Source organism: Chaetodon auriga, chromosome 20 (genome assembly GCF_051107435.1).
Source record: "Chaetodon auriga isolate fChaAug3 chromosome 20, fChaAug3.hap1, whole genome shotgun sequence".
Taxonomy (NCBI): Eukaryota; Metazoa; Chordata; class Actinopteri; order Chaetodontiformes; family Chaetodontidae; genus Chaetodon; species Chaetodon auriga.
This window is the reverse complement of record NC_135093.1, coordinates 6,786,629-6,811,206: the sequence shown is the minus strand read 5'-3', so window position 1 is coordinate 6,811,206 and position 24,578 is coordinate 6,786,629. Positions and strand designations below refer to the sequence as shown.

The 24,578-nt window shown below is 44.7% G+C and overlaps 3 protein-coding genes across 3 annotated transcripts in view; 1 reads left to right on the top strand and 2 right to left on the bottom strand.

Moving 5' to 3' along the window:
• Positions 1–24: 24 nt before the first annotated feature.
• bccip (BRCA2 and CDKN1A interacting protein) lies at positions 25–3,543 on the top strand. The gene is made up of 7 exons (XM_076760712.1): positions 25–355; positions 787–861; positions 966–1,046; positions 1,138–1,224; positions 1,339–1,526; positions 2,298–2,466; positions 2,615–3,543. The coding sequence occupies exons 1-7, from the start codon at positions 215–217 to the stop codon at positions 2,783–2,785; spliced, it is 912 nt and encodes a 303-aa protein (XP_076616827.1). The 5' UTR covers positions 25–214; the 3' UTR covers positions 2,786–3,543.
• Positions 3,520–9,793, bottom strand: dhx32a (DEAH (Asp-Glu-Ala-His) box polypeptide 32a). Its single transcript, XM_076760711.1, has 11 exons — positions 9,303–9,793; positions 8,227–8,420; positions 7,326–7,698; positions 7,001–7,240; positions 6,818–6,911; positions 6,574–6,723; positions 5,555–5,746; positions 5,198–5,338; positions 4,743–4,933; positions 4,467–4,657; positions 3,520–4,217 (listed from the first exon to the last, which is right to left on the bottom strand). Exons 1-11 carry the CDS (start codon positions 9,561–9,563, stop codon positions 4,019–4,021), a joined length of 2,226 nt encoding a protein of 741 aa, XP_076616826.1. The 5' UTR covers positions 9,564–9,793; the 3' UTR covers positions 3,520–4,018.
• Positions 9,794–11,849: 2,056 nt separating this feature from the next.
• The window catches only part of adam12a (ADAM metallopeptidase domain 12a), a 72,387-nt gene continuing 59,658 nt past the window's right edge, over positions 11,850–24,578 (bottom strand). The window contains exons 13-23 of the mRNA XM_076760773.1: positions 22,429–22,518; positions 22,040–22,235; positions 21,847–21,955; positions 20,982–21,180; positions 20,106–20,183; positions 18,574–18,682; positions 18,095–18,230; positions 17,901–18,012; positions 16,529–16,771; positions 13,732–13,913; positions 11,850–13,637 (exon numbers count right to left, since the gene is read on the bottom strand). Coding sequence (XP_076616888.1) covers positions 13,568–13,637; positions 13,732–13,913; positions 16,529–16,771; positions 17,901–18,012; positions 18,095–18,230; positions 18,574–18,682; positions 20,106–20,183; positions 20,982–21,180; positions 21,847–21,955; positions 22,040–22,235; positions 22,429–22,518 — 1,524 coding nt within the window. The 3' untranslated portion in view covers positions 11,850–13,567. The remainder of the gene's footprint in view (positions 13,638–13,731; positions 13,914–16,528; positions 16,772–17,900; positions 18,013–18,094; positions 18,231–18,573; positions 18,683–20,105; positions 20,184–20,981; positions 21,181–21,846; positions 21,956–22,039; positions 22,236–22,428; positions 22,519–24,578) is intronic.

Here is a 24,578-nt window from a genome sequence, read left to right as displayed (position 1 = left end):
ATCATGATCCCCTTGTTCTGAAATGGTACATTCCAGTTTACCAACGGGCGACAAGCTAACATTGCGGCTCCGAAGGCTGCTACGGCAAGTCGGAAGTCTTTCAGGTTTGGAGCCATAATGGCGGCTTCAGCGCTTCACTTTCCTACCGCTCTGTGGCTGAACTTTACGCTTTGCCCCGCCCACTCAGTTGACACGCGTGTTGGCTGTTTGCAGCATGGCTTCTTCAGCTAAGAGGAGAGCTGTAGGTTTGGGTGAAAATCCCGAGGAAAACGAGAACAGCTCCGATGACAGTCTGGAGGAGGATGATGATTCCGGGGAGGAGGACAGCGAGGCTTCAGAGGAGGAGATCAATGAGGTAAAAGAACATACACTGAATGTTATTGCTATGTATGGCCGTGCTAGCTAGCTCGTTAGCTAGCTAACTCAGTTGTCGGCTAATGGTAGCAGGAAGGCACACATAATTACCGTTGCTGTCAGTCGGAATTGAAGAGATTAGTGTTACTAAACAAATTAAACTGGTTAGCCCAGTTTTTTTTAGCAACTTTATCGAGATATGATGGTTCTTCTAGTCTACTCGGTAATAAGTACTGAACGTATTTTTACAGTGCACGTCAAAAATGCCTCTTGAGTGAAGCTAAAAGTACTAATTCACCCAAAAAGTACATGAAGTAACTACTCGATTAAAGTACCAAAAAGTACACGAAATTAAATGCTTTCCATGCGGAAAGACAGGCAGCTCTCTGATGTTGTTAACTGCTCTCTGCTTTGTTATTGGTCCACATTCAGGAAGTAGTGGTGGACTTCGAAGCCCACGCCATATCCGCCAGCGACTTCAATGGCATCAAGAAGCTCTTACAACAGGTTTGGGGCAATATTAATGCGTTGCATCTAAATTGTCACATTCATATGTCACGTGATGGGCCAACGCATGGCCTCATACCGACGTCTGTTATGTTTGAATACAGGTCTTCCTGAAGGCGCATGTAAACACATCCGAGATGACAGACATCGTCATTCAGCAGAATCATGTTGGAAGTGTCATCAGGGTGAATGACTCAATAGTTTCATCTCATCTCAGATTTAGCAGCTGACTTCTCAGCTCTAACATGTACTCACTCGTCCCTTCATTTGCTCCAGCAAGCCGATGTGCCAGAGGACAGCGATGATGACGATCCAGATGAAGTGTTTGGCTTCATCACTATGCTCAACCTCACAGAGAGAAAGGTAACACCGCTGGCACGCACCAGCCGTACAGACTAATTGGCCACTTGGGGCTCTGATGATGTTGGAACGTAATGCTGGTGCATTAAACATTTCTCCTTCTGATGCTGTTGGCAGGGTGTGCAATGTGTGGAGGAAGTGAAGGAGCTGATCGTGGATCAGTGTGAGAAGAACGCCACCCACAGCGTGACTGAACAGCTAGAGCAGATCCTCAACGACACCAGCAAACCTGTGGGGCTGCTGCTGAGTGAGCGCTTCATCAACGTGCCCCCACAGATCGCCCTGCCACTGCACAAACAGCTCCAGTGAGTTCTGCTCTGTCCCCTTACGTCCTCCTCAGTATTTCCTTTCAGGGAGAAAATGTACCATGAATCATGTTAAATCTGTTAAAAGCAGCTACAGCAGCAGTTCATACAGGTCAGGCTCCACTTCTGAAATACAACATTAAAGACATGTCTTCTTGCAATTGTAGATACAGCAGTATCTGTTGAGAGAGTCTGCTCGTGCTGCAGCTCTTTTTGCTGCATGCATTTCAGTTCTTCTGCATATGTGGTCGTAGTGCATGTGCATACTTGTAAGTTTTGTCATGTTCAATTCAAATTGAAATTCATGTTCGGGTACTGCGTTCAGTAAGCATTTTAAATCAGTTACATCTCGATAGAGCCAGAGCTTCATCATCCTGGAAGAAGTATCCACAGTTGTGTGTTTTGTGTTTGTGAAGGTGGCAGTCAGACTACGTCTGAACCCTGAATCAGGGTGATTAATGGGCCATTTGCCTCTCTACATTGTTTGAAGTGCATTGTTGAAGCTCTGTTGTTGACTGAAATGGATACGTGACCTGATGGTGCTTTGTTAAGGGAAAAAAACTTTGAAGAGGACTTAACTGCTTTTTATGAATGCGTTTATATCTGGAATAATAGCTCATGATTCTGTAGCTGAAGGAGTATCTGTAGTGCTTCTGTGTTTGACTAGAAAAATGAAAAGCTTGCTACATGGTTCATGGTCAATAATGAAGCAGCCTTTTGAAAGTATTCTGTGCAAAAAAAAAAAAAACTTAAAGAACTTCTGTCCTCCAGGGAAGAAATAGCTGAAGCTCAGAGGACGAATAAGCCCAGTGGGAGATGTCACTATTGTTTGATGATCAGCAAGACCTGCAAAGAGGCAAGCAAGAGTGTTCCAGCCAGAGGAGGAGCTCCCAAAGAGGAATACATGTTTGTCAATGCAGAGGAGGAATTCTTCTATGAGGTAAATGCAAGCAGAGTCTGACTATAAAAACAGTATTTGGATAGTAACACTTAATAGTTCCGTAGGTGTGAACTGAGCTAAAACAAATGGCCTCAAACAGTGTTTGTGTTCATGCCAGATTCAAACATTGTCTGTGTTCTCTTTACAGCAAGCCATCATAAAGTTCCACTACTCGGTCCAGGAAGAGGCAGACTCCTGTCTGAGCGGCAGGTGGTCGTTCGACGACGTTCCCATGAAACCTTTCAGGACAGTGATGCTGGTACCAGCGGACAGAATGCCTGTCATTATGGACAAACTCAAAGAATACCTAACTGTGTGAACCTTGTAATAAACTACGACACCTATGCACACACTGAAGACCTTCAGGCTCCTGGAAACGGTGCAGCATACTGTTGCTACATGATGAGAAAATGTTTTGATACCGTCAGCAACTGTAGTGCCAGTATTATAAGCCTGACATTTAGTAATTTTGTTTAAAGCTATTTTACAGGTGCAGTTTTTAAACCAATTCCTGGTTCCTTTACACATATACTGCAGACATATACAGCCGTTTTATCACGTGAATAGGAGTAGAAATACAGCACCAAGTCGTATTTTTCTTAAAGATTTTTATTACAAGATTATGAACCAAGACAGTTGAATATGACAAATGCTTCGTGTTAATGACAACAGCTGATATGTGAGCTTGGAATCCAGTGTGAGCAGATGGAGGATGGAGGGATGCAGCATCAAGTCAAATTACTGATCGGTAAAACTCGTCTACGCCGTCCTCCATGACATAACTTGGTATAATGCCACAAATTTGGATTGTTGACACACACAGGAGCAGAATCTTAAACAGGCTTTATCGGGTCCAGGATTTTCCATTAATGCATTTCTGTAGATCCCTTGCCACTGACTAATAATAAATGCATTATGTGTCCACATGCCTTGACAAACATTTGCTCTCTTAATCTGGCAGCATGTAGATTCATACATAATGTTCCAGCCTCAACACCTCACATACGGCATTAACCTGAAAGGTATACCAGCACCTCTCAAAAGCTTTGCATAAGAAATAAAGGAATTAGGTGAAAAATGGCCTCCAGCAGCTTGTACATGCATCAAAGTGTTGGACCATCTCTTTGAATCTGGATCTTTCATGGTTCTGTGCGCAGGGTTTTTTTTTTTTTTTGTTCCCCCTTCAAAGAAGCGCAACAGATGACATCCATCTGAGGGCCCTCTGCTGATGGCTACAGTCTAAAAATTGAAGCAGGCATCAGGATACTTAGATTTTCACACAGACGGTGTTGCAGGGAAAAAGGTGATAAGGGAGAAAACTTAGAGCGGAACCACAAATACTAAACGGTTATTTCCTACTATTGTCAGCTCACTAGACAACACCCTCACCCTGTGGGAGAGTCAGCCGCCTTTGCTCGTGTGCATTTGACCATCAAAACAATGTAATAACTTAATATTACAGTCCCTGGTTTGCACCGACTAATTATTTTACAAGCATAAACACATTTGGTGATAAGATTACAGCCCACGTTTCCCCGTTTAGCATTTCACATCACTGAATCACACATCTGTCGTAAGTCTGCGGCACCACCGCGCAGCCGCTGTCGGCGTCGCTGCTGATCGCGGCGGCGTTTTGTTTCTCGTCTTTACGCTTTCTGGATCTGTCCGGGTCCAGCATGTCCTGCAGTATGTCTTTGCTTTCACTGGGGGGCAGGTTGTAGAAGAAGTACAGCGGAGCCATTTGAATGAACCTAAAATGAAATTTTCAGAAATGACAGTTGAAAAACAAGTAATATTTTTAATGCGTATTTTTCTTACATATTTTAAGAGGATTTAAAAGATTTAAATTTGACCACATGGCTGAGCTTTACTGTCACAACAAAAACAATCAAAACATGTTTGTCCCACCGGTGTGGCGCATGGAAACATAAGCCACGAGAATTTTAATCTGCTTGTACACATGGCATATCTAATAATGGCCTGGAAAGGGTTTGACTTACGCTTGAGGGGAAATTTCAGAGACTGTTCTCATGCAGTTGTTCTCTGACAGGGTGTAGTCGTGGAACACAACCCACTCCGGCAGCCCCAGCTTGTGCGACTGAGCCCCGTAGCTGGAGAGCGGGTGCACATGGGCCACGTGCTTGTGCGTCAGAATGAAGTAGTTTCCCGATCCGTCCACGTCTCGAGCGATCTACGAGGAGGAGAGGCCGTAGACTTGAATTCAGGTGAACTGCTGCAGGTTCATTCATTAACGCCGACGTTTCGCTCCCACATACCTGCATGAAGAACCCAGCCAGCAGAGCCCTTTTGATGTTGTGGGTGTTGGTCTTGGTCCCGAAGGAGGGCTCAGAGATGGGAAGCTCAATCCTGTTCAGAGTGTCGGTCAACTCTGATCGGATGGCCTCGGCCGTCTTCAGGGCCGCGTGATCCAGGAAATAATCCTGGCACCACTTTTCAACACTGAAGTCTGAAACATACAGTGAAGCAGTATTTGGATCAAACTCAGGCCTGCCTTGAAACTGGGTGCTTAAATCTACATTTAAAAAAATGATCAGCTTGGAGGAGGCCCATAAACTACATTTCAATCAAGCTTCCCTTCCCTATTTTTGTGTATTTATACATATTCTATTCTATGAATTCCTTTGTTGTGAAGCATTATGTCGCTATGGTGCAGCATGTTTAAAAATTCACTGAGGTATAGATTTCTTTCTGTTCACTAACTGCGGCGTACATTGTTCTCTCTGGCTTTGCTTGAAGGCGTTGTAGATGTTTATGAGGGTGAAGTGGTCGCCTTCAGGGTGCTGGAACTTTCTGTGACACTGGACCGCCTCGTGGGTCATGCCGGCAGGTGGCTCCAGGAAGCAGCTCGGCGCTAAAAGGCAAGGAAACAACAAGGTCAGCATCACTGAGACAAGCCACTCTTACCAAAGACCATCTGGTTCAGTGTCTGAGAGAAACTGGCTTTGCATGAGCTGCTATCACAATGTCCATCTGGTGAATGTGCAAAACCAATTAAAGGCTCTTCACTCATAAGGAGTACTTGTAAGAAGTCTTATTCTGATTATGAAGTTAAACACATGGCGCGTACCTGACAGCATTGCTGCGATCGTCAGCATCTCACTCACACAGTCGAACTCGCAGGATGCCAGCAGCGCTTTGGCCATCTGAGGGTCCAGAGGGATTTCAGACATGATGATGCCGATCTCAGACAAGTTGCCATCATCATCTAAAGCTGCGAGGTAGTCCAGCTCCTCCAACGCCTGCATGAGACCCTCGGGATCTGAAGAAAGGAATGAAGCAGCTTGAGTTTGATGCATAAATTCCATTAATTAAAAAGACAGAATCCCTGTTGTGCAAATAGTAAATTGTCTGATCTCTGTGACAAATATTGTGTTGTTAGTTGCTCAGGGTAATTTTTTTTGTGTGGATTCGCTTAAAACCATTACAGAATCTGAAAATTACAAATGCCCCCTAATGGTAGTATCCAAACATGACATGACAGTATGATAGATTATGATAGACGGGTTGAGATGGGCTGAAAACACCTGCATCAATTCTCACCAAGATGGTGGAATTTTTCCACAAAGATCAACTTATTCCATCAAAAATAATTAGAAAGTTGCTCTGATCACATAAAATCTTACACCTGGAGCCTTTAAGCTTCCATTTCCCGCATTTATGCATTTATGGGTAAGTAATTTCAGAGCCAAATTCTGCAAGAATATGGAGATATTACAGTAAACTTGACCTGTGCTTCCTCTTCATTGTACTTGCCTGGTGCTGCCCTAACGAGACATGTTGTAATCGTTAATGAGCTGGCCTCTTTTAGCCCGTTCTGTTCGTGTTAGGGTGGGTCAGAGCTCAGACAATAGTTAGTAGCAGGGTCCTGTCAGCTCAGCTAAATCATGGCTGACTGGGCCCAAAGAGCTACACAGAGCAAATTCATCTGTACTTCCTCCAGCCAGGAAAACCCTCCCACATGCACCTCTCCCGCTGGGTTTTGGGCTGAGAGAGATTGTGGGAACCAGCGACCTGAGAATAAAAACGCTTGTTTCCGTACATTATGTTTCAGTCGTAACCTTGTGTATGTTCCACGAGCAGGCTAACCTGGTCTGTCGATGAAATCACACTGTCCGAGGCCGGCGATCGCAGTCCTTTTTAGGAAGAGGACTGTTGGTGTGATGTTGGACTCCAAGATCTGTGGGGAGGTCTCTGCAGGGAGATGGCTGTCCTCTGGGTACAGGCAGAAACATTTACCTGGGGAATAAATGGAACTAAATTGTAGTCGAGCAACAAGATGATCGAGTCTGAAGTTGTTCCTCCAGACTGGCTCAAGTGTTGTGAAACATACCTGCTGGTCCAGACAGCTGCTTACGTAGCTCTGCCTGACATTTACTGATGGGTTGAAGTATCTCAGAGTTGGCTCTTATTCTTGGATTGTACACCTACAAAGTCCAAACCAAATGTCAACTAATATCAGCACATTACTCATTTCAGGGAGATATTTCAAGATGTTTTGTTATAAATAAGTTACCATCTTCTTCTGGACTCCTGTGTCGATGACAAAGTTGATGCACTCTGTGGGCCACCACATGTCCTCCCCCTTTTGTGTAGAGAGGAAAACCCTCCTGGACTTCTCGGAGCTTGGCCGCTCAGTCGGATCAGGCGGCTGCCCTCCCTGGCCTGGGCACAGGACCACGGGCACCATCTGGCCCAGCTCCACTCCCAGCCTGGTGCCTTCTCTCTGAAGGATGCTGTGGGCACAGTGAACCTCCTGCAGAAGACATCACAAGCAAAGTATCACAAGCAGTCTTAGCTTTGGTCCAATGAAACCACCCATAATAAAAGCAATCTCTCACCTCAGCTGAGGCGAAAAACACAACAACATCTCCGTCCTCTTTGGTCCGATGGATCTCCAGCACCAGTCTCAGCGCTGAGTAGAAGTAGTCTTTGTTGCCGCTGCTGCTGTGGACCACCTCGGGAGGAGCTGAGGCCTCCAGACTGATGAGCGGGATGCTGCCATAGTGGCTCAGCAGCTTGTCAGTCATGGGCGGCATCGCGAGGACCACCACTCGGAGCTCTGGCCTCTGCAGCAGGATGTCCTTGAGGAGACCGAGGAGTATGTCTGTGCTGACTGTCCTCTCGTGGGCCTGGTCGATGATAACGACCCCGTAGTGCTCCAGAAAAGGGTCTGACATCATCTCTCTCAGCAGCATATCATCAGTGCAGTACCTGAGAGACAAATCAGAGGGCTTAATGTTATAAAACAACACTATGTAAGGGCCATAAGTTGCACCTTCAGGATAATAGCTTGAGTATGTTGCTTTAAAGACCTCATCAGTGGGCAAACTGACTTATGGCGAGTAGCAAAACATGATCCCTGTTGAGGTTTGGTGTGTTCATGCCTTCATTTAAAACCATTGAAAGGTTTATCAAATGATATTATGCTAAAACATTTGAGAAGATAGAGCAAGTGAAATAAATGATTATTTAACTTCATTTTTTTTAATATGCCAATGAACTTAATATCCTATGACTTGAAAGTTGCCCACTTCATCTAGCACAGTCTTGTGCTTGTGTGTGTGTGTGTGTGTGTGTGTGTGTGTGTGTGTGTGTGTGTGAAATCCATGATGGAGGAGCACAGGCAAGGAAAGGAAAAGATTAAGAGTGACAGAGTTGGCTTGTGGATGACATTAAAATGTCGCTGAAGCGTGCTGCTGCTGGCTGTGAAACTGACAGACCGAGAGCTCATCAACAGACCTCAGAACAGTGTCGGAGGAGCAGCAGGTCTCCAGAGGGATGGTGTAACCCACTTCGTGACCTATGTTGACATCCATTTCATCCGCCACGCATAAGGCCAGATCCACGGCCTGCTGTCTGTTGGTCTGAGTGCACACAACCATGCCGTGCTGGTACTGGACAGACAGACAGAACTCTGCACACCACTGAGGGATCTGAAAGGGAATAAATGCTCTTCACCTCTCACACTTCATTGAATGCCTTTATGGTACTTCAGCACTAGTTCTCCATTAAAAAGAACATTTTCCATTCAGATAAACTTTCAGCGGCAGGCATCCTTTCAGGGTCGTACCAACAGCTTTTGTTTAAGCACACAGCAAAACAAACAGTGACAGGACATATCCTATGGTATTATCGCTCATAATGCAAAATTGCTTTGGCAGCATGAGGCGGCTCCAGCGGATCAGGGCTTAGCAGCAGGAGGTCCCCTAACACCCGGGCTGGAGCCTTTGTGAAGCTCGACTGTCAGGCAGGAGCTTGGACAGCCTCACTGTGACACAACAGCATCTGCTGAGCTGGGCAGCCTGTTCACACAAGCTCACATAATGGTGCTTCTTCCATACATGTCAAAAACTCCATGTCACAGGAATCCATAATGTGTCAGAGAGAGGGGATGTGCTGTTCAACAGATAGCAATGTCAGGCAGAAAAACACAACTGAAAGGGTTTGCTTCACATTTTAATCAAATCAAGGGGAGCAGACCTCTCAAAATTGCTGTTGACTGAGTAGGTTGGAGCATGTGGCAACAAGCTGCATGCAAGTCATACCAATTGGGTTATGCTTTGGGTCTGAAGAGGTCAACATGTGCCCGAGCAGAGAAAAAGTAAAGGGAGAGGAACTATTCTTCAATTCTAATGCCTCATGGGGCACACAAAACCCCAAAATGAGGAGTAGATGAGGACAGTTGAAGCTTCTACTTGCCTCAGAAATGAATCCTGATTGAATGTCAGCTTTTCTTTAATGAAAACTCTCTGAAAAACATCTTTTTCATCCCTCCACAGTCCTCCTTTCAAATTATTGAGCATATACAGTCTTACCTGTGTACTCCTCCCAGTCTTTGCTGTCCCGGACACAATAAGCAGTTGGTTGTTGGCCAGAGCATCTTCAAACTCGCACCTCACCTTCCACACTGGCAGAGTCTTCCTCTCTTTTAGTAATTTGTAGTAACGTGAGGAAAAAGGCAATCCATCGAACTGATTTAACTCCAGATCATCCCCAAAGCCAAATGCATCTTCGGCAGGACATTCCTCACTTTCAGGGAAAATGTCAGGCTCTGCTGAATTATTCACCTCCGACATCACACATACATATATTTGTTGATCCGGACAAGAACGCGCAAAGGTTTTCCTCCCACTTCAGCTACGGGTCCATTTCGTTTTTATCGGAAATACTCAAAAACCGATCAGTTTCCATCCAGTCTGTCCTACAGCATATCCTACATGCGCTAACTTGGCCAGTGCGAGTCATAAATGACCATAATCTCGGTTTCTGGATTGCTGAAATTCATGAAGCTGTTCAAAGTTTGAAGTAGTTCTGTTTGGGGCTGCCTGACGCGCAGTGCGCACAGGCGCGTAATTTCTCCAGCGTGGCTTCACACGTGTTTTGATTCGCACCGAGCTTCACATTCACGAACGAGCAGAGCAGCTCTCCACCAGCCCCTCATAATCACCTGCTTATCCAAGAGGAGCACGTGTACAGCAGCGAGGATTCATGCTAATGATCCCACAAAAATGTATACAGATGAACAAACAGAAAAAAATGTCCTCAAAAAATGCAAAAGTTTGGCACGACCGGTCAAAGGTTATGTGTCTGCGATAAGTGAGCAGAGGATGGAGTGAGCTCCAAAAGACGTAACGTTAAGAACATCTGAAGCAACATTAGTGCATTATTTTGTTTTGTGCAATTTCAGAGTGAAAAAAGGGAAGGAGCACCATGCAAAAGTTAGGGCACCCCAAGATTTATGAGCTCTTAGACTTCCGTTTGTCAGGGATATGGCTTGTTCACAGTCATCACGTGGTGCAAATTTCAAAGCTGTATGAACACTGTGAGTCATGGGCTCTCTTCAGCAGATGCCCAGCACTCTGAAAATTAAAATAACTGATGCCCACAAAGCAAGAGAAGGCCACAAAAAGACAGCAAAGCCTTTCAAGTAGCTGTTTCATCATAATGTAGTTAAGAAACGACAATTAACAGAGACAGTGGAGACAGTGGAGGTCTAGAAGACCAAGAAAACTATCCAGGAGATCTGCTCATTGCTAGAAAGCCAAATCAAAACCCCTGTTTGGCTACTGTGCAGCAACACCTGCACAAATATGATCTAGATGGCAGAGTTAAAGAAAAAAAAAAAATCAGCATCGTATTTGCAGAGGAATGTCTGGATAAGTCGGATGAATTTTGGCTACAGTTTTCTCATGCCACTTGAAAATAAATAAATCCACCATGTGTGTTTGGTGGAAGTGTTACACATCACATCATTATGATTCTGGGCCTGCTGGAGGTCATTTTGTAGGGCTCTGGCCGTGCTCCTCCTGTTCCTCCTCGCACAAAGGAGCAGATAGAGAAGAAGCATAAGGAGAGAGCAATTGCCACGTGCAAAACCAGTACACCTGTTGTCACTTTCATTTGCACCACAGCAGGTGTAATTGAGTCTCAATCACTTGTGCTTCCTGACTTGGTGTTATACTGCGATGATTAAGTGTTCCCTTAATTTGTTTGAGCAGCGTATTTGTAGACTACACTATTTCTATTTTTCCTGAAGTAAAGGATCTGAGCGCTTCTTCCACAACTGTAGGTCATCACACTCAAGTGTAGTTCAAACACTCAGCACTCAACACAGCATTTAGTCAGCTGACATGCCTCGTCTTGACAAAGTGTTTTTGGCCTTTGCATTCGTCTCTTGACAAACAAAATGGGTCTGGAGCTGCGACTCAGCTCTGTAATTAGGTGATGTTGTCTGAGGCTGTGTGTCCTTGTTATCATGTGGACCTGCTTCATTTTCTCATTAGCAAAGGATTTTTTCCCCACATCCTGTTGTTATCAAGCATCCTTTTAATCACCACACACTTCACTCCACTGGGTCCGCCCGGCGAATCCTGACAGGCAACAGTGAACGCAGTCCCACACCTGCAATGATTGAAGCAGCGTTTGTTTCCCTCACAAAGACCTCGTCAAATTGCTTTCAGAGAAAGGCTCAGACTGTCGAAATAAGGTAAGAGGCTTCAGACGTCAGTGTCATGTGATAAACCAATTTGAAACCTCAAACGTGTCTGAAAATAAAGTTAAATTCTACATATTTCTGTATTCCGGATTCAATCTCGTGGTTGCAATTTGGCTCAGGCTTGAAAGAAATGTAAGAGGCTCTTGAGAAAAAGGTTTGGTTTGGAGAAAACATGAAATCTGCCTTTGTATTCTTACAAAGTAGGACTGCTGAAGAGAAATTGCCCTTGTTTGTGTGCATGTAGACTGTGTTTTCTATTTCTAAAGTCTTTTTTCTACACAGAAATAATCATTCCTGTCATATGATTGATTTTTCACTTGCATGCTGTGCAAAAAAAAAGAAAAAAAAAAGACTTGGCACAAAGATCAATAGCAAAGATGTTCTGCAGTGTTTGAAAAACAGCTTTACTGATACTGCTTGAGTGTTCAAAATACCATGACCAGACACTGACACTTTAAGTGTTTTCTTTACATATGATGTATCAAACAATCAATATAAAAACAAGCACTGTCCATGGAAATGTGTTCACCTGTAACACAAGATTTGAGGAACATATGGACATAACATACAGACTCAAACACTGTCTATTAGTACATGGACACAAAGCATTGAAAAAAGCAAAGTAATCAAAGCGATGGATGTCAAACTAGTGCAGTATTAAAAAGATAACAGTATCAAAAGTAACAAAAGGTCAAAGTCAGTTTTCAGCCTACATATCTGTGAACAAGAGCTGTGCTTAAAGGAAATGCTGCTCGGTGTGAATGTATATCTGCTGCACTGCAATCCGGTAAAACAAGTCTGCAAAATGAATAAAACACTGTTAAATGACCACAAATCCAATTTATGCAGGATTTTGTATCTGGCATGTACGCAGATTGGCTTTAAAAAACTAATCTCACGAGCCAAATGAAAAAGGTACAAAAACTAGAAAATGAATAACTGCCACAGTTCGCGGTGGCTCGGCCTGCACGGAGCAACCACTGAACTTCAGTTCAGCGGCGGGTGCGTCCTTGTCACGTGAATCTGTCCTTTCCCGCCACAGAAAAGCATGATTTCAAATCCGCTCATGAACGCCGCAGCCAGACACCGGCTGTTTGCATGTGACGCCTCCAACACGCCTGCACGGCCCCCAGCGTTGAAGTCCTCAGCGGTCCCACGATTTGATCACAGAGATTCACACAGAGTCCTCGGTGTAGACAGGCACAGAGGGAAATACGCAAAAACACACATGACCTTTTCGCAGAGCGGTATTTCAGAGGAGTTTACTCTCTCTGAGGGATGAGCGCTTCCTTGATCTCGGCTCATTTTAGATCCTTGTTCAGTTCATACGGCGGATCCCTCAAGTGAGCTTCTCGGGGCTTGTTAATGAAACGGAAATGGCAAATCAGTGACATTTCACAATTCAATACTTGTTACCTTCCCGAAATATAAATTCAGAGGAAACAGACCTGAACTTCAGCCGTCTGTGAAAAACAAGCCCCTCTTCCCCCGCTGCAGAACTTTTGCAGTAATACCTCTTTTCCTTTCTCTGCGGTGGTTTCAAGCCTCGTCAGACTGGCTCAAAGCTGCTACAGGGAGCATTACCCTTCAAGAAAAACCCCGCTGGGTTCCAAATGAATTATCTGAAGCTTTCTCTGTTCTCATCTGTCATTGCACAGTACTCTTTTTGTCAGCTCCTCCTGCAGCATATGCAACAAAACCATAATGTAAAGGCTTCCCTTCGTTAAAACGCATTTGGCAAAAACATTTCACAGACATTTTTCATGTTTTAAATCTCCTGTCGTCAGCCATGATAAAGATCAGTTGATGAAACTGATGCAACGACAAAATGAAAAAAAAAAAAAAAAAAGTTGCTACCGTGTAGTAAAAGTGTCTGGCACAGTGCACTGCGTGGCAATAAATACACAATATAAATACTTTACATGTACCTGAGCTCAGACTCGTAGCACCATTCAGAGACAGAGCACCAAAGGGACACAGCGGATCTCCTGATTCAAAACTCGGAGAAGCCGCCATCTTTTTAAGGTTTTCGTAGTGCAAATTTCTTAGTGTCTTATCACAACAATGTCCCGTCCGGCCAAAGTCTCAGCTGCTGTATTTGACGTTGGCAATTATGCAAGGCTTTGGTAGTGTTGGAGGTTGTTTGGGGCTGGGTCTAGAAGAGACAGAAAAGTGGCATTAACAGTAATCTTTCAGGGGGGATTACCAGTGCCAGCCTTTAAATAAACCCAGTGAAGGCTGGAGCTCACCTTTTGGGGTGCGGGACAGGGCGCGCAGGTCTGGGGACGCCAGGTACTGGTGCAGGGCCACAAACAGCAGAGGGCCCTTGGACTACTTTGTGACCCTGCGATGCAGAGGGACTTCGAACCAGACGAGAGCCCCTTGGATCAGCAGGAAGGGGTTTCTGAGGAGGACTCGGCTTCTCCAGCTCCTGTCAGGGGAACACACACAGAAATAATAGCTGAGAAGCTCCACCAGGTGGCACTCATGCTCGGACAATAACAGCTCGTGCCTGCCTGTCATGTCGGGGCAGCCCTGCCCGAGCAGCTAGTGATGAGAGGAACTGTCATGTGGTTTTAATCTTCAGAAGACTGAGATCATGATAAAAGCCTGCTACCTAACCCCCATCTGCTCTCCATTCACCTCCTCCTCTTCTGCTTGGTTGGAGAGGAGCCTCCTCAAACATCAGAGAGGAAGGAGCCAAACAACCGAGCCTCAGACCTCACTCACCCGTGGAATCGGGTCTGCCTATTCAAAACACAATTCCTTTGTCAAAGTCGAATTTGATACCCAAATTGAATGTTTTCACTGAAAACTGTAGGCTGTCAGTGCAGCCTCTAATGCAGGATATGTGTCTACTTTGCACACTATAAGGTCAAGTATCATGACAATCTGCACTATGTAATTGCCACAAAATTCGTCTCACTGACAGCCAATACTGTCATGCAATGAGGCCGACTTGAGCTCCATCCAGAAATATCAGAGCAGTAGCAAATGGGAGCAAAGTGAAATGCAGGCATGTGAAAAAAAAAACAAGTCTGATTCGCTGAATAATGGGCACAAAATGTTACTGCAGCTTCAACCTAGAATAACTAAACCCACATCTCACAGACCAAAGAAAACCCCGCTGTCTCCATCAGGTGAAGCTCTCCCATTAGACAGTGCCTCCACGCCCCCCAGCAGAGAGCTTTCACCGCGGGGAGAAAAAAGGGCTTTGTCACCATCACGGAGCTGCCAAGCAGCTGCTAAAGATATCGGTGAAGTCTGCTGCCAACAGGCATCACTTTCAGTTTCACACTTTGACATTAAATAGAAGCAGCTGAGAGGGGAAGTCTACTTCCTGAAGACGAAACACTGCCAAGAGCCGCTGAACTTCACCTGTTGTGCAGGTGTGTGACACGGAAGAACCTTCGCAAGACTGAACGGATGTGTTTCTTTAACTGGCTCTGGAAACCACAGTGTTTATTCTCAGACAGAGCACGTGATATACTTTTCATGCATGCTGTATTTTGCTTTATGTTCTTAAGTGTTGTTTGCGATAACCAGCTAATTTAAACTCACTATATAAACATTTAATAAAGTATTTCTAACACACTGTAATGTGGCTGCATGGAGATATAAGGATGTTTTTAAATATTAATACCTTAACAGTATTACAATACAATATTGTCGTTTATTTTCTGTTACTACACCAGCCTCCACTAATGAGTGCCCACAAGAGTTACATTAGTAAACACTGTTTACAACCGTATTGTAATGTTTTATTAGCCACTTATATGTGTTTCTACAGTGCCCTATGCACACTGTCCCTGATAAAGAAACGGTAAAGAAAGTACAGTAATAGAGCGTTATGAAAAACATCTTTTGAACAAAGAGTAATTATGTAATGCTCTTTATGGAATTCTGATATATTCATGTATTCCATTATATTATAACATCATGTCATAATGTTTATTAGCTCTGGAACAGTGTTGTGTTTTAAAGGCAGACCTCCTCTGTGACCCCTCCATTAATCTGGACAAGACTAGAATGTCACTATGTGTTTAACACACCCCTAATTAGCCAGAAACTGGTGTGGCACAGCTTTGACCTCAGCTCCCCAAAGTGCTGTCCTCAAAGGCTGGACTGCAATCCTTAAACTGCAGCCGACTCCGGGCGAGTTTCAGGCTGGAGCTAATTCCCCATTTTTCATCTTCATTTATTTGCTCAGGGCTGCAACAAATGTTTATTTTTAGTAAGTGATTCATCTCTTAATTTCTTTGTTGATTAATCGATACAAATGTCTGAAAACTAGAAAAAGAATGACTGAAACAAGTTTCCCAAAGCAGCAAATCCACACATTTGAGAGACTAGTTTCTGCCTTAAAAAATGTACTGATTACATTTGATTAATTGATTGACCCCTTATCTCAAGCCTCTCTCTATCACTTTCTGTCTTTTCACACTCTCAGTCTCTTTGGGTCTCTCTGCCTCACTTGCTCACAGAGTACAAGTCAAACCGGATTAAAGGCAAATAAGAGTCTTTGAGAATCACTGAGTGAGAGGGATTTAACACCAGGAACCTCTGGCTTTCTCTTCCCCTCAGCTTTGACAGCCTGCAATACCATAACTAAACTCCATGGAATACTAGTGGCAGCAAATTTACCACCCTGTGATATTTGGACATACTACTTGCTCACTTCGGTTGCTGTTTCATCTTTTCCGTCTTCCCCCTCTGCAACTCTGGCTCCATTTTCATTATTTATGTGGTGGTTTGTATTGTAGAATTGAAGTCTCGCTTGGATGACGCTAGCTCCCGGGTTAACCTTGTTATTTTATGAGACTGTGTGTAACTGTCAACATGCATATACTATATAAGACACAAAAGAACCATGAAAACGGTCGACATCACACCCGTCTGAAGGTGCAATGAACAACATCATTTCCCCGGTTAGGTATTATAGGCAGTAGTAGTGAGTAAAAGCTCCCCAGAGCCAGTGGAGAAATTGCAGTGAGTAACATCATCAAATAAAATGTTTCCAACTGAGGGAACAGAGAACTCACTCACCATGACCATCCTGCAGGAGTTATGGCGTGACGCACTGCGAAACGATGGCCCCCTGGGCGCGACGTGGATGTGATGTGGAGGCACCGGGGGTCTCGGCTGCACAGGGCCAGGGGAGAGGGACAGGGTGAGAGACAGAGGGACGGGGTGATTGAGGTGAACTGGAGGGCACTGGGGCAGTCTGCGTAGGCTGTGGGAGGGGTAGGGGGCTGGTGGGAGCACCGCCTCTGGCCCCCGGTGAGGAGGCTGCAGAAAGATGAAAGACAGAGCCAGAAGAGTCAGTCAGAGGAGAAATGTCTGCTTCCTATCAGAAACAGTCATGTTATCCTCCTCCTCTTCCTCTGCCATTCTTCCTGAAGCTGTCAAAGATGTATAAATCAAACGCTCCCACTTGCCTGCTTGCTAATCCCCAACTGCTCTTCAGGTAACCTATCAAAGAGAAGATTGTGCCATAAGCACCCGCCTGGCCTCATTCAAGGGTGGACACAGCTAAAGAGCCCACACACGCTCCCATTGAGACAGATCAGACGTAGAAAAGGGCCAAAACAAGGGTCTGCCTGGTACGCAGACCTGGCCAGATGTGCACAGCTCAAAAACACACAGTGTAACACATACAAAGGCACGCACACATGTGCTCATGCGGCGGTTTAACACAGCTCCCGACAACTGGAAAATGACCTCACCTGCACTGTGCTTACATCAAACAGCCTTACATCCTTTCTCTTCTTACCGTTGACCCCAAATGAAAGCCACATGCTCCAAACCGAAAACACCGATCTCACAGTAATGCACAACAGCTTGCCTCACTCGTGCGCCAACATGCAGCGCAAATGTCAATTCTGACACAGCTCCTCTTATTTCAGCCGCTCTAATTCAGTCGATCACAGGTCTCTTCCCATTACGAAGCATGTCAGGGCAGCAATAAAGTAGTTAAGGCACACAGCGGTGTAGGCACACAACTCATTACAGCAAAATCCCTGCTCTGTCTCGCAATTATCAGTAGCAGGATGACTTTATATCTCGAGTAAGCCACCGCATCAACATTCTTCATGTGGGGATAAATCGGTTTCTCTCGTAACAGGCAGCTGTTAATGACAAGAACTGTATTCAAGTGTTGCGAACACAACGCTCTCGCCGCTATCACTTCCTCCTCCACATGTCCACATGGAGGGGGATGATTTAATTGGATTTGAATGAGCTGCCATTTGTGTGAAAACAACACGTCGATCTTGCTGGGAATGATTTGTGAAGAATATTATGCAGCACGGATCGTCTGACGGTGATCCTCTGTGCAAAAGTCTTGACTGTCTGCATGAGATGTGTAATCTGTGGGTTTGTAGTGGTGCTGTGAAACAAAGACGTGTGGTGTAGTGACCTTGAAGATGGCGCCGTGTGGCAGAGGCGGGGCCGGTCGAGATGGAGACGTCGTGCTCACTGATGGAGGCTGGTTAGGAGCGGAGGGTCTGCTGATTGCAGCACTCACAGATCTGGAATTAAAAGAAGACTTTATGTGCATATACCCGCCATGATTTTTACAAAATATTTAATTATTGTGTTAAAAAAATGCACCTGAACTTCTCAATCGGGTTCTTTTTGCTGGTGAAAAGCAGCGAAAGTAGAGTTTTTCTCTTGATGCAGATGATCAGGCCGGCTCCCAGCACAGTGAGGAGAGCCACCAGGATGCCCACTGTGAGATTCCTGCTGTCTGCTCACAAACACAGGAGGCAACAACAGGTTGTCTCGGTGATAAAAGTCTTCTAGCACGAGAAATTGTCAGACTGATTCTGTAAACATTCCTGCAGACTTGTCTTTCAATTTTTAATGTTTTTTAATGTTGTAGCCTCAAAGTCTCTGTGGTTTTCGGCAGAGAAACAAAACATTTTTTGGGGGGAGAAAACGGTAGTTTTAGGACTCCTAAGGTTCAGAGCCGGAGTCATTGATATACTGCTGTTGAAATGCTCGCACATTCCACGCCCCAGACCTTCAACATAACATGAACCAAGCTACAATAAATCAGCCATTTGATGTGTACTTAAGATGCAGCTTACCCGCTAATCTGATGGGGCCGCTGTCCACACTCCCTCCAAATCCCACCTTGTCACAGAATGGAGGCGCCCAGTGAGCCTCACAGTGACAGTTCTTGTTGTTGTTGCACACCTGCAGCATATCAAAAGGATAATTAACTGACTAATGGCTAACTGTTAGCCCAAAATGCAGTCATCAGCATGCCTTTTTCATGCTACGTCTGAGCAGCTCTCCTTTAACATGCAGCTCCTGCGCTCATCTACGCGTACACTTAATAGCTGATAAATGAGTTGTGCTTATGAAATTGGATGCAGACCTGAGTGACAGCACTTGGAGCCTCAGTGTTGTTTTCATTATGGACCCGTCTACCGATTATTTTTCACTAAATCCATTAATTAATTGACAGAATTTCAAAAAGTTGAGAAAAATGGCTCACAAAAGCAGCAGATTCTCACATTTGTGGATCTGGAATCAGTAAATGTTTGGGATTTGTGTTTGAGAAATGACTTGAAATGATTATCGAAATAATTCTTAGTTAATTTTCTGCCTGCATTGTTGCAGCACCAGAGAGCCTCTGTCAATACTCATGATGCCGATGCTCCATGTGCTGCATGTAAGCAGACGGAGTCAAACACCAGCCAGCTCTGCTCGTCTCCACATGGCAAAGACGTCTGGTATAAAAAACAGAGCAGACTTTGCCTGATACCACATTTTTATCTCCTCCTCTATTGTCTTCCTGTCCTGCAGGGAACAGTAAAGTCTAAGAGGATTCCCCAGCAGAGTAATGTGGAGCAGGTGAGGGCCTCTCTCCAAACCAACATCTTGATCTAATCTGTGCATGCAGGGGTGCCCTGACTCCAAGAGGAGCAACATCCTTTTATTTCTCCAAGTAAAACAGTCTTTAGAGCTTTATAGATATGTCTTAACTGGAACTAAACAAACAAATATGACCGCATAATAACTGGAGATGTTTCATTTTAAGAGACAGTAAAAACTGTTTCCTCTGTGGTTTTGATGAAGGAGGAACTTAAAGCAGTCACAGTCAAAGCCTCTGGGATCTAACCGTGAATTTAAGGGTAATACCACAAAGCCGCATTTTTCATCTTATGCAGGACCACCCATAGACTTTTATTGGGTGGCATTTAAGAAAAATCCAATATCCATGCTACCCAGCTCAATGTCAAACTGTGTGTCACTGCTCCGAGCGATCCGGCCAAATAAAGCCTGGCCTTCAGATTTCAACACAGTTTTTGGGACAAGGACGAGTGCCTGAGAGTATGATGAATTGCACTTAAAGCTGAGCATAAATGAAGCCATTATATCTAATTGATTGAACCTTTCAGCATCCAGAATGATTGATTGCAAAGCATTGTAACGGCTCCCTAGCTGCTGTACACTGGCCATTTTCAGCATATTACGGCCAAAATGAGCTTCTGGGTGCGTGTGTGTGTGTGTGGGGGGGTGGGGATATTAAGCAAACAGCTGATCTGGGCGGGTTCTAGTTTGAGATGGACAGCTATCATGTCAGGTCTTCACAACACGGCGCAGCACTCACCCCTCGACCGCTGCACTTGGCTGCGCAGTCGTGCACGCCGAAAACACTGACGTTCTGGCACTGACGATTCAGACACATCTGAAGCAGACAAGGACATTAAAAATTGACAGTGTGAGCTCAAAGAGTACTTCAGTAAAACCCTAAAACCTTTAATCTTTGAAGGGAGAAGACCAACTGATCCAGCCTTCTATTTCTTTTAATTTGCCACCGACAAACCACTTGAGCTTTAAAACGGCATAGCACCAAATCTAATTACGTTAACAATGGTATTTTTTCAAGAACGTATTAAAGCTGCTTTTTAAGAGTTATATGATGTGGACTGTGGGCTCCTTAAAGGCACCACACCCAAACATATCCAGGCTGAATGTGAAGATGAACTTGGCAGCATTGGGCACAGAGAGTACTGCCAGGCCTCCTGACAGATGAGGGCCGCGGCTGGATCCTCCTTAAGGGTGGAGACTCACAGAGAAGTAAATTAGACTAAATGGAGTAACTGTATCATTGAAGTGACCGATGGCTGAATGGATGACCACTGGAAGATGCCAAATAGACTGAATAATGGTAAGTCAATTAAGTGTCTGAGGTTGTGCGAGTCTGCAATGACAGTCCACACCCTGAAGAACTTCTTAGAAGGTCTTAGTCATGGCCTGTCACTTTTTCCACTCTTCTTTTCCAGCATTTGGGAAATCATATTTATATTGTGTCTTCACACAGCCTCACAGACAGATTCCACCGATGATACTTCTTATTACTTTATATACTTTTTGGTGGTTTAATCCATAACAAGGTATCACATTTTATAAACTGATCATTTGTAAAAGACTCCAGAATCCAGCCATCAGATAAATGTAGTGGAGTCAAAAGTGCTGCTCTCACCATTCCATCTCCACACTTGGTCCCCGTCAGGACCAGGCCGGGGTCGGGCATGTCATCCCCCAGGTAGACATGTGTACCCCTGCACAGTATCCTGCCCCCCTCCTGCATGGGGATGTTTGTTTCTATGGAGACAGCGTTGGTACCAATTACCGGGCGGTTGGCTCCTCCTTGACACTGGATTTTGCCACATTTAGCATCTCTGCAAACAGAGCAAACAACAGGGAGAATAACAATGTGATAATTAAATAACATGTCACTGTTTTCCCAAATGTGCGTATACTGTATGCAATTATTTTTTTTGTCTCTCTCACTCCTCGTGTCCAATTAGGGAAGCTGCAGAACAGGCAGCTTGTTTGTGCTCTTTTCAGTTCATAACCTGAGAGATTTTGTAACTTGCTGGATGCCGCCAAGTGACTGTAACCTTCAATTAGGGCTGCAACTAATTAGTGTTTCCATTAATGTTTAATTTTATGGATTAATAGTTTATAAATGTCAGAAAGTTAAGGAGAAGGTCCATCCCAAGATGACAGAACCCAGTGTGGCCTCTTTAAATTGCTTGTTTTATCTGACCGACACTTTAAATATACCAAGATACGCAATTTCCCATGATATCAAACAGAGGAAATGCAGAAGATTCTCACATTTCAGCTGCAGCCAATTTGACGTCTTTGCTTTCTTATTGACTTGAATTAAATGATGAATCAACTGATTGTTTCAGCTGTAGCCATTAACATCCATTCCAGCCTCTAGCGTTGAAAAGAGTGTTCAGCTCCGCTCATATCAAGGACAGTTTCTTTCCACAGAGTAACCACAGTTGATATGCCTCCCTGCACTCATTGGTTTCTATGGAAAGGTCAGGTCTTACCGTGCTTCACATTTGGCAAAGGAGCCTTTGGAGTCCTTGCCACAGTTGCCGTAGGGGTCTCCTGCTGAGTTGACCCTTTGAAAGCAGATGCCCGGAGCTGGCTTTGCGCCTACAAAACACAATGAAACACATTCAAAATCAGGTGACCATTGCTGAACCTTTGTGTGAGCCAACACAGGGGCCTTCCACATACCTTGGCCCCACAGTGTGATGCACTGCTGCTCGTGAGTCTGGCAGATGCCGTTATAACAGTAGCCGTCCACGTTGTGGCAGGCGTGGCCGTCATGCAGGTAGACGTTGGAGGGGCAGTGAGGGCTGGTACCGGTGCAGAACTCCGGGAGATCACAAGAGTTACTGGATTCACGGCATGGAGTGCCTGCTGGCTTCAACTGCGCTCGAATGTTAACAGCAAGCAGCAGTTATTAAGACAAAGACAAAGTCAAGCTGAGGCAAATAGTAAATGAGCTGAAGAGCTCTGGAGTTTAGTTACAGCTGCTGATTTAAAGTTCATCTGAGGAAATACCTTTATGTCAAGATGCTTGTGCAAAACCTGTGTCATGGCCGGCTCAGTACACATCCTACCTGACAGTCCTGGCAGCACTGTCCGTGTGCACAAACAGCATCCCCCTTCAGGGTGCAGGTGGTAGCATTGCAGCAGGGATTCATACATTCCTTCAAAGAAAAAGAAGGCAAACAGAGAAACTGAATGTAAGTGAGGAGGAACAAAAGCAAAGAGGAATTAACTCTGCACAAAGAGATCGCATTTCACCTCAGAGCAAATGCTCAGACTTTGTTATCAGAGGGGAAGCAGCCCTTGAAGGACTGTCTTCTGTAGCAACTAAACGAGCTGGCAGAGGAAAGGAAAGGAAACAGCAGTTTCTAGTTTCTAGAAACAACAATGTTTCCATCTGACAGGACTTACAAGCTCATTTAGAGCCCTGGAAGCATGGTGGATGGTGAAGGAAATAGAAAAATGAGAAGAGAAAAACACTTAAAAAAAACTCCCTTCTACAAACAAGAAAACGAGTAAAGAAACACTTGATATGACCAGTGAACCTTGAAACAGAAATTCAAGATGGATGTTCTTTTAATTCACCTAAGTGGATGATAGGGTGAGGAGCTTCACTGGCGGGTTGTACTGCAAACAGATGTTTATACGACTCTCCCCAAACGAATCACACAACCTCTGTGCAGGACGGAGAAAGCTGCACAGTGACTGGTGTCATATTTCTTAATATTAGTGCAGCAGTCTGGTCAAGTCTATTTATTGAAATGTAAATATAAAATGCATCCAGTTTTAAACCAGTCTGATTCCTTAGGTATGCTAAGCCAACCATGCAGTCGACCTTTCAGACTGGATTTCCTGTCTTAGAAAAAACCTTGAAACATATTCAAAAAGCGACTTAACGCTTTGTGAGACTCTTTGTCTTTGCTGACCTCCAGTGGTGTCACTTCTCACCTCGTTGCAGTGATGCACAGGTGCACTCCAGTACCCAGTGACATCACTGTTGGTTGCACTACAAAATTCAGCTCTCAAAAACGAGAAAAAAAAAATCAATAAAAATGGGGAAATCTTACTTGAAATAAGCAAAATTACCTGCCAAAGCACAGGAAAATGTCACTTGCCAGGATTTTTAAAACAAAATCACAGTTCTCTTAAAAGTAGTGCAGCCAGACTAAAAACAGGGACATTTGTCTGGATACAAAGAAATTGGACAAAGCAGTTTTGTACTTGTCAGTGTTGATCAAATTCTGAATATTCTAGTTAACCAGAACCAGTGACAAAATCGCAGTAAGAAGTTAAAATGTCATGTTAAGATAATTAAGGACAAAAAGGCTTGAGTCATGTGAAATGCTCAAACATAAAAAGTGCCTGATAAGAAGATAAATCTTTGCAGATAGAAAACAAGCATATATTGCCTTGATTTAAGCTATTTCATCTCCCTTAGCTTTCACTTTTTGCAGTGTGCAGGTACAACAGTAGCCCACCTCTGACCACACCCATCAGTGATGCTGAAGTGAAACGCTGCCTTTAAGCCTCATGTAAAGTATTAACTGAATGTGACAGCAAAAAAGATTTAATCACCCTAAAATAAGATATTCAGAAGGTCTTGAATTGCCCCTTTTGCTGTTACAGGGATGGGAGGCACAGGATCCTGTAACATTTCCAATCTCACCCTGGAGGCCCATCTGTTTCATGTTAGTCTTTATCATGAGCTCTGTACCAATCAGCCGGTCTCTGATACAGAGGGACCCTAGCATTCAATCAAGGCTCAGCGCAGAAGATGTGCATGCACATGTGCATGTATGATCTCACACAGAGGCAGGCTGACCGGACCCCCGAGGGCCAGCACTCTCCCTCGCGCCATTAAGCCGCGGTCTGAACAGACTGTACAGCCGAGTGCAGTGAGAGTGGAGGGGAAGTAGATGGATGGAGCTGGCAGGGGACACAGCTGACATGATGGGCCTTCCAGAACTTCTTTCAGCCTGAAGACCATTAAGGGCCTTTCCCATGGTCCCCGGGGCCAAGGGAGGCGGAGGAGTCGCGCTGAAAAGAAGTAGCCTGTGATTGTGAGGAACAGGACCCAGGCTTTTTAATGAGGCTTTTTAATGGCGGAGAGAGGTGCTGTCTGAGCACTCTGATCTGGCCTGGGTTGGCATGACGCCGCTCGGCTCTGTGGAGAGTGTTATTATTGCTGCTGGCTCCGGCCTACAGGGCTTATGTCAGTTCT

Bases quoted from the DNA above. Each gene is read 5' to 3' on its own strand.
- dhx32a (XM_076760711.1), bottom strand. From the start codon at position 9,563: ATGTCGGAGGTGAATAATTCAGCAGAGCCTGACATTTTCCCTGAAAGT. The intron at 8,421-9,302 runs GTAAGACTGTAT...ATTCCCTTTCAG, and splicing joins AGACTGGGAGGAGTACACAG to ATCCCTCAGTGGTGTGCAGA. The intron at 5,747-6,573 runs GTTAGCCTGCTC...TCCTTTCTTCAG, and splicing joins TGATTTCATCGACAGACCAG to ATCCCGAGGGTCTCATGCAG.
- bccip (XM_076760712.1), top strand. From the start codon at position 215: ATGGCTTCTTCAGCTAAGAGGAGAGCTGTAGGTTTGGGTGAAAATCCC. The intron at 862-965 runs GTTTGGGGCAAT...GTTTGAATACAG, and splicing joins TCAAGAAGCTCTTACAACAG to GTCTTCCTGAAGGCGCATGT. The intron at 1,047-1,137 runs GTGAATGACTCA...CATTTGCTCCAG, and splicing joins ATGTTGGAAGTGTCATCAGG to CAAGCCGATGTGCCAGAGGA.